The sequence below is a fragment of the Chrysochloris asiatica genome, unplaced genomic scaffold, assembly GCF_000296735.1.
Source record: "Chrysochloris asiatica unplaced genomic scaffold, ChrAsi1.0 scaffold00130, whole genome shotgun sequence".
NCBI lineage: Eukaryota > Metazoa > Chordata > Mammalia > Afrosoricida > Chrysochloridae > Chrysochloris > Chrysochloris asiatica.
In genome coordinates, this window is record NW_006408648.1 from 7,726,129 (window position 1) to 7,735,648 (window position 9,520).

General features: G+C 38.3%; 1 protein-coding gene across 1 annotated transcript in view; it reads right to left on the reverse strand.

Annotated features, from left to right (window-relative positions):
* The window catches only part of RNF168 (ring finger protein 168, E3 ubiquitin protein ligase), a 35,427-nt gene that overhangs the window by 21,506 nt on the left and 4,401 nt on the right, over positions 1-9,520 (reverse strand). The window contains exon 2 of the mRNA XM_006869437.1: positions 2,407-2,483. Coding sequence (XP_006869499.1) covers positions 2,407-2,483 — 77 coding nt within the window. The remainder of the gene's footprint in view (positions 1-2,406; positions 2,484-9,520) is intronic.

Below are 9,520 nucleotides of genomic sequence, written 5' to 3' on the forward strand. Positions count from 1 at the left end.
TTGCAAAAGAGGGCACCAAACCCAGAAGATATGGGCAGATGCATTGCAACTGCAATGCAACTTAATGGTTTTGCAACTTAATTTTATCTCCTAGCTTTCAAGTCCCTCCCCCAGTTCCTCATCAACTGAGTACTATGGGGTTGACAGTCTTCCCAAACATTGCCTACTTCCCCTTGATGGTTGGCTTCTTTTTAAAAGTTCCTACTTCTCAAACAGAAGCTCTGGTAGCATAGTGGTTATGAATCGGGCTGTGAACCTCAGGAACAACAGTTCGAAACTACCAGCTCTTCCATGGGAGAAAGATGAGGCTTTCTGCTCCTGTAAAGATTTACAGCCTCGGAAACACTGTACAGGGTCACTATGAGTCAGAACCTACTCCACGGTACTTTACAACAACAACTTCTCAAATAGGTTCCTTTCCCCACTCTCTCAATTCATCCCCGCTTATATACCCCACGGTGCATGAGCCTCTGTTGTTACACCAGCCAACAGTGTCAATTAGAAACTTCCTGGACCCCCTTATTCCTAAAGATGGACCATCCTAAAAATTATTTTTTCACACCATTTGTTGTGGTTTAGGCCCAGAAGGGAAAAGTCTTCTGGGTATGTAATTTGCTGAGAAAATAAACAAGCAGGACCAAATCCAAATATGTAACTTTATATGTACAAGGGGGCTTCAAAAAGTTCATAAAAAATGGAGTAAAAAGATAATGGTTTTCTTCCCCATGAACTTTTTGAAGCCACCTTGCATAGGCTATAATAATTTAGTGCAATTACAAAACAAGTATAATTAAAACAACTAATAATTTATTGGTTACATGATTAAGTGATATTTTGGACTAAATAAAACATCACTTTTTAAAAAAAGATCCTTAACCTTTTTAAAAAAATGTGGTCACTGTTGTTAAATGCTCAGCGAACCTGTATAGGGTTTACAAAGAGCAGCTGGTGGGTTTAAACCGCGGACCTTACAGTAAGCAGTCCAGTGTTTACCCTAGTGCCGCTCTAGGACTCCAGAGAATTTTACATTGCAATGGACTCACATTATATTTCTACTGGACAGTGCTGCTCTACACAAAGCAGGAGGTGGGAGGAGTACTAGGGCTCTCCACTGCAAAGCCTTCATTGTAAACAAGCCTCCTTCTTTTGCTATTTTAAGTACTTCACAATTAGCACTTTATGATTTCCTCATCTAAACTCTACCACCCTTTTTTCCATTCTTTAAGCTCAAAACTACAGAGAAATTGAAAATTTTCCAACATATTTATTATAGAAGAGCACCAATTATGTGTTAAAGCTAGTTTCTAACTATTTTGAGCCTGTTTAAAACTGGAGCCTTTGAAAAGCACATTAAAATTACTTAAAATTTCAATGCATGAGGAGGCTTCAGAAAGTTTGTAGAAACTACTCTGAAAGGGACCACATTAATTAGAAGGTCCTGGACAGGATGGAAGAAAAATACAGACTAAACTCAAAATGGAAAAAGACCAGGCTTACTAGTCACATAAACAATCCTGAAATCCCTGAGACTATGGCCCTTAGTTACTCATACGGTGAGGAAATGAACCCACCCCTCATGGTTCAGTTTTCAAGGAAACAACAGGTCGGTCTGTAAGGGGAACAGAAACACTAGGGAGATACACACACCTTTGAATAATCATCAGAGTGAGATCAAAAGAGCAGCATTTATCCAAAAACAAAATTCAGGAAGATTAGAAAAGGAGGAAGAATGGAAACAGGAAACACAGAGAGGAAATAGGATGAGATGTTACAGTCTAACAGGATGTTGCAATCAATGACATGAAACAAAATGTGTATGAATTGTTGAATGGAAAACTGGCCTATTCTGTAAACCTTCACGCAATCCACAATGAAAAGTCTTTAAAAAAATAAATGTCTGCTGTTTTCAATCATCAAGCAATCCAAAAAGGTCATGGAAAACTGAAATCAAAAGAAAATGTAATTTTTACCAAGGATTTTGTGTTTGTGTGTGGAAAAATTCAATTATCTTTTTTTTTTAGTTTTTATTGTGAATTGAACGATAGTTTACATGGAAGAACATCAATTTTACATTCATCCTATCGTATTTCGTTTCATTGTAATGACTGAAATCCTTCCAACGATTTTTTAAAGACTATATGCACATAACCATATACAAAATTAGGTGTACTGTAAGGTAAGCACTGGACTGCTAACCACAAGGTTGGATGTTCAAAATCCACTAGGCACTCCATGAGAGAAAGGTAAGGCATTTTGCCTCTGTAAAGATTTGCAGCCTTAAAAAGAAACCCTTTGAGGTCGTGCTGACTTGGAACTGACTTGACTACACTTAAAAAAACAAATGTATATTAATGAAATTGAAAACATAACAGAATTTTCCAAAATAGAACAATTCTTTAGTATTACCTTATTTATCTCCTCTTCATATTCTCTTCTTAATTCCCCAGGTATACTTAATACACGAACTGGTTGATAGTCAACAACTGTTTTAGAGCATAAAAAAATAATACTATTAGCAACATAGAAGGCTACGGCTAGTTTTGATTTTTCATGAAAGCCTTATTAATATAAACATGCAAAATTAAATATAAAGTGTACAATTATTAAATGCTACAGAAATATCTAAAGCAAAGAGATAAAAGGAAGAGATCAATCACTAAACAAGGGATTTTAACAAATTTCTAGAAAACTGAAAGTTGATCAAAAAGAAGTGACTGAAGGAAAATGTAACTATCAAAAGAGAAGGCTACAAAAAAGGAGGGGAGTGATTAACTTTGCAACCTAGGAGTGGAGGTCCCTGGAACCATCAAGGGAGAGAAGAGTGGAGAGTGGGACCCTACCCAGAGAAACAGTGACGCCAGACATAGAGGTAGAGATGATGACATGGAGAGATGGAGCGGCTGGGGATTCTAGACCCAGAGAGGGAGAAGGGCTGTGTGCTAACAACCGGGAAGCAGGCTTGCAGTGTATACCCTTTGGTTGGCTGATGATGCATAGAAGGGATTGAAACCATGGCAGTGAAATGATAATACAACAGGGTGAATGTAAAGCTAATGTTCTTCCATGTAAACTATCACATAATTCACAATAAAACATTTAAAAACAAAAAAGAGAGAGAGAGAGAGAGAGAGAGAGAGAGAGAGAGAGAGAAGGCTACAGCTGCTGGGAGACAATCTGCCCAGTAATCTGGAGAACTCATTCAGGCCCCAAACCTAAGGTCCAATAGAGTTCAGAGTGAGTAAGTGTTGGACTGAAAACAGGTGTATAGACCATTTAATCAGAATACTTGGTTACTAGGTACTGCTCCCTGGATATCTATGCACATATACAATACATATTCATAGGTCAATTTTTAAAGAAACTGAACTGGGGAACAGACCCAGAACAAAGTCCTCTGCAATCTGACAGTTAGGGGTGGACAGAGCATAGTGGTCAATTTTCCATCTGCTTGTTTTCAAGCAATGTCTTCCAGTTATCAATGCCTATCCCCTATCCATGTATAAAGAACTTTTCTCTAGGATCTCATTTTTAAATACAAAAGCAAAACCATGGGCCATCAGACAGTTAAGACAGGAGCAAGATGGCAAAGTAAGTAGATACTCCCATTTATTCCCCCAGCAACTAACCCAGTGAACACTGACACAAAATCAGAACTGATTGAGATCTCAGAACTCTGGACAGCAGCTGAGGTGTTAACAGATCAGGGAGAGTCCAGAAGCTGGGAGAATCTCCTGCTAACCTTTGGAATGCTCCCTCATAGCAGCCATTTTGGAAAAGGTTGGGTAACATCTCAAAGAGGGGACACAGAAAAGGAACTAATCTAAGGAAGCTGTGGCCATTGTAACTCTGTATGAGAAAAAAAAAAAAAATTAAAAAAAAAAAAAAAAAGAGAGCGAGAGAAAGACTTCAAAAAATAAAAAATGCAACAACACAGGCAGCATGGCACTGTGGGTTAAAGCACTGGACCATAGGTTGGTTTGAACCATAAAGTCAGACGTTTAAATGCACCAGTCGCTCCTTGAAAACCCTATACATGGTAGCTATGAGTCGGAACCAACTGAACAGCACTTAACAACAACATATGACATTCTCAGGGAATAAACACAATACTTATTTCCCACAAGCAATACAATACCACATTTATAAGATAAAAAAACTCTCAGCAAAGAAAACTTGCTGAATATTGGTAATATTTTGATGTAACTGGAGACACACCATCAGAAATGGGAGTGAGAGGAGCATATCAGGAATGGATTTAATCTGTTGAGGCAGACACTAATAATGTTAAATGTAAATGACCTAAATGTTCCATGCAAAAGGTAGAGTGGCAGAATGGATTAAAGAAAAAACATGATCTGTTCTCTTGTTGTCTACAAGAAATATACCTTACAAATAAAGACACAAATACACTGAAAATTTAAAATGTACTGTGGATGGAGGCTATACTGCTATCACATAAAAGAGACTTTAAGTCAAAATCTATTACCAAAGATAAAAGACACTGCATAATAAAAAAAAAGGGTCACGCCAGCGAGGAGACATAGCAAGTATAATGATACATAGGCACCTAACAGCAATGCTCCAACATACATGAAAAAAGTACTATTATGAAAGGAGAACTCCAGAATAATAGTTGTTGTTATGTGTTACTGAGTCAGTTCTAACTCACAGTGACCCTGTACAGGGTTTCCAAGGCTGTAAATTTTTACAGGAGGAGATAACAATTGTTGTTGTTGTTAGGTACCATCAAGTTGGTACCGACCCATAGCGACCTTATGCACAGCAGAACGAAACACTGCCCGATCATGGGCCAACCTCACGACTGTTGCCACTCTTGAGTCCATCGATGCTGCCACTTGGCCAATCCATCTTGTTGGAGGTCTTCCTCTTTTTCTCTGACCCTCCACCCTACCAAACATGATATCCTTCTCCAGTGACTGGTCCCTCCTGAGAATATGTTCCAAGCATGAGAGACGAAGTTTGGCCAACTTGGCCTCCAAGGAGCACTCTGGCTGCACTTCTTCCAGAAAGGATCTATTGGTTCTTTTGGCAGCACATGGCACTTTCAATATTCTCCTCCAAAACCATAACTAAAAAGCATCAATTCTTCTACGGTCTTCCTTATTCATATGCATGCTTTTGCATGCATATGAGGTTACTGAAAATACTATGGCTTGGGTCAGGCGCACCTTAGTCTTCAAGCTGACATTTTTGCTCTTCAACACTTTAAAAAGGTCTTGTGCAGCAGATTTGCCTAACGCAATACACGTATAACTGCTGCTTCCGTGAGTGTTGATAGTTTATCCAAGAAGAATGAAGTCCTTGACAACTTCAATATTTTCTCCATTGATAAAACTGTTGTCTTTGGTCCAGTGGTGAGGATTTTTGTTTTCTTTACATTGAGATATAAATCATACTGAAGGCTGTGTTCTTTGATCTTCATCAGTAAGTGTTTTAAGTCCTCTTCACTTTCAGCAAACAAGGTTGTATGTATTATCTGCATATTGCAGGTTGTTAATGAGCTTTCCTCCAATCCTGATGCCATGTTTTTCATCATATAACCCAGCTTCTCAGATTAGTTGCTCAGCATACAGGTTGAATAAGTATGGTGAAAGAATACAACCCCGCCACGCACATTTCCTAATTTTAAACCATTCAGTGTTCCCATGTTTTGTTCGAACAACTGCCTCTTGGTCCATGTACAGATTCCTCATAATAACAATTAAGCGTTGCAGAATACTCATACTTCGCATGTTGTCTATAGCTTGTCATGATCCACACAATCGAAAGCCTTTGTGTAGTCAATAAAGCACAGCTAAACACCTTTCTGGTATTCTCTGCCTTCAGCCAAGATCCATCAGACATCAGCAGCGATATCCCTCATTCCACGGCCTCTTCTGAATCCGGATTGAACCTCTGGAAGTTCTCTGTCAATGTATGATTGCAGCCATTTCTGTATTACTTTTAGTAAAATTTTACTCATATGGGATATCAAAGAGATTGTCCGATGATTTCCACAATCCGTTGGGTCACCTCTCTTTGGAATGGGCACAAAATACAGATCTCTTCTAATCAGTTAACCAGATAGTTGTCTTTCAAATTTCTTGGCACAGATGAGTGAATGCCTCCTGTGCCGCCTCACTTTCTTGAAAGATTTCATTTTTATTCCATCAATTCCTGGTGCCTTGTTCTTTGCCAATTCCTTCAATGCACCTTGGACTTCTTCCTTCAGTACCATTGACTCTTGATCATATGCTACCTCTTGAAACGGTTGAAAATCAACCATTTCCTTTTGGTAAATTGACTCTGTGTATTCCATTCCTTCCATCCTCTTTTGATGCTTTCTGTATCATTCAATAATTTGCCCAGAGAATCCTTCAATAATAAAAGTCAAGGCTTGAATTTTTACTTCAGTTTCCCCAGCTTGAGAAATGCTGAGTGTGTTCTTCCTTTTTGGTTTTCTGACTCCAGATCTTTGCACATTTTGTTGTAATATTTGGCTTTATCTTCTTGAGCTGATCTTTGAAATTTTCTTTTCAGCTCTTGGACCTCTCCTCATTTCTTCTATTTACTTTAGCAACTCTATGCTGGAGAGCAAGTTTCAGTGTCTCTTCTGGCATCCAATTTTGACCTTTTCTTTCTTTCTTGTCTTCTTAATGACTTTTTGCTTTCTTTCTGTATGATATCCTTTATGTCATCCCATAACTCTTCTGGTTTTCAGTCTCTAGTGTTCAATGTATCTAAGCTGTTCTTCAGATGATCTCTAAATTGAGGTGGGAAATACTCAAGGTCATATTTTGGCTCTTGTGGACTTGTTTTCATTTTCTACAGCTTTAGTTAAAATTTGCATATGCGCAATTGATGGTCTGTTCCACAATCTGCTCCTGGCCTTGTTTTGACTGATGATGCGGAGCTTTTCCATCCTCTCTTTCCACAGATGTAGTCAATTTGATTTCTATGTATTCCTTCTGGTGGGGTCCATGTGTATAGTCGCCTCATATGCTGTCTAAAGATGGTATTTTAAATGAACAAATCACTGATCTTGCAGAATTCTATCATGTGATCTGCAGCATGATTTTTCTCACCAAGGCCATATTTTCCAACTACTGATTCTTCTTTGCTCCCAAGCTTTGCATTCCAATCACCAGTAATGACCAATACATCTTGATTGCATGTTTGATCAATTTCAGATTGAAGAAGTTGGTAGAATTCTTTTATTTCATCCTCACTGGCTTTGGTGGTTGGTGTGTAAATTTGAATAATGGTGGTATTACCTGGGCTTCCCTGTAGGCACATGGCTATTATCCTATCACAGACAGTGTTGTACCTCATGACTGATCTGATCTGTTCTTTTTGACAATGAATGCAACATCATTCCTCTTCAATTTGTCATTCCTGGTGTAGTAAACCATGTGGTTGTCAAATTCAAAATGGCCAATACCAGTCCATTTCAGCACACTAAGGCCTAAGATATCAATGTTTATGTGTTCCATTTCATTTTTGACAATTTCCATTTTTCCCAGATTTATAATTTGTCCATTCCATGTTACGACTTTCAGTGGATGTTTGCAGCTGTTTCTCTTCATTTTGAGTTGTGTCCCATCAGCAAATGAAGGTCCCATGGGCTTTTCTCCCATGGGCTTTACTCCATTCACGTTATCACAGTCAACTCTACTCTGTAGAGGCAGCTTCATTCCATGTTCCGATTATTAATGGATGTTTACAGCTGTTTCAGGGCTGGGGAACCTTCTTCTGCAAAAATTTATAACATCATTCGGGGGTTATACAAAATTATCAACTTCAAATTAACCAGCCTTATTTGGTCACCACTAGTCTGTCAGTTTGTCATACTGTGGTAGCTTGTGAGTTGCTGTGATTCTGAAAGTTATACCACCGGTATTTAAAATACCAGCAGGGTCACCCATGGTGGACAGGTTTCTGATGAGCTTCCAGATGAAGACAGACTAGGAAGAAAGAGTGAAGAACTACTTCTGAATATTTAGTCACTGAAAACCTTATGAATAGCAGAGAAACACTGTCATATATAGTGCCAGAAAATGAGCTCCTCAGGTTGGAAGACACTCAAAATGTGACTGGGGAAGAGCTGCCTCCTCAGAGTAGAGCTGACCATGATGATGCAGATGCAGTAAAGCCTATGGAAATAAAGCCCTGGGAATGTTCATTTGCTCATGAAGCACAAATCAAAATGAAGAGAAACAGCTGTAAACAACCATTAATAATCAGGACATGGAATGTACGAAGTACGAATCTAGGAAAATTGTAAATTATCAAAAATGAAATGGAACGCATAAACATCGATATCTTAGGCATTAGTGTGCTGAAATGAACTGGTATTGGCCATTTTGAATCTGACAACCACATGGTTGACTGTGCTGGGAATGACAAATTGAAGAGGAATAGTGTTGCATTCATTGTCAAAAAGAATGTTTCAAGATCAGTCATGAGGTATAACACTGTCTGTGATAGGATAATATCCATGCACCTACAGGGAAGCCCAGTTAATACCACTATTATTCAAATTTATGCACCAACCACTAAAATCAGTGAGAATGAAATAGAAAAATTCTACCAACTTCTTCAATCTGAAATTGATCAAACATGCAATCAAGATGTATTGATCATTACTGGTGATTGGAATGCAAAGGTTGGGAGCAAAGAGGAAGGATCAGTAGTTGGAAAATACGGCCTTGGTGATAGAAATGAAGAGATCACATGATAGAATTCTGCAAAACCAATGATTTGTTCATTTCAAATACCTTTTTTAGACAGCATAACAGATGACTATACACATGGATCTCACCAGATGGAATACACAGAAATCAAACTGACTACATCTGTGGAAAGAGATGGTAGAAAAGCTCCATATCATCAGCTGAAACAAGGCGGGGGCAGATTGTGGAACAGACCATCAATTAATCATATGCAAATTCAAACTGAAGCTGAAGAAAATGAAAACAAGTCCACGAGAGCCAAAATACGACCTTCAATATATCCCACCTGAATTTAGAGATCATCTGAAGAACAGATTTGATACATTAAACACTAAAGACCGAAGACCAGAAGAGTTGTGGGATGACATCAAGAACATCATACAAGAAGAAAGCAAAAAGTCATTAAAAAGACAAGAAAGGAGAAGATCAAAATGGATGTCAAAAGAGACCCTGAAACTTGCTCTCCAGCATAGAGATGCTAAAGCAAATGGAAAAAATGAGGAGGTCCAAGAGCTAGCTGAACAGAAAATTTCAAAAGTGTGCTTAAGAAGTTTAAGGTGTACTGTCTAGGGATATTAGTCTCGCTCATAAGATCCAAGAGTGAATAGATAAAGGTTTACAAAACAGACTAAATGCTTAAGGGAATAAGACTCAATATATCCAGATTACACTCCCTGCTAAGGTTATTCACGGTATAAGTAGATTTGTGTTATCTTTCAGTAATCCAGAAATTGATTGGAACTTAATTCAACAGCATTTTAGGAGGTTGTAGAATAATATCCACTTGT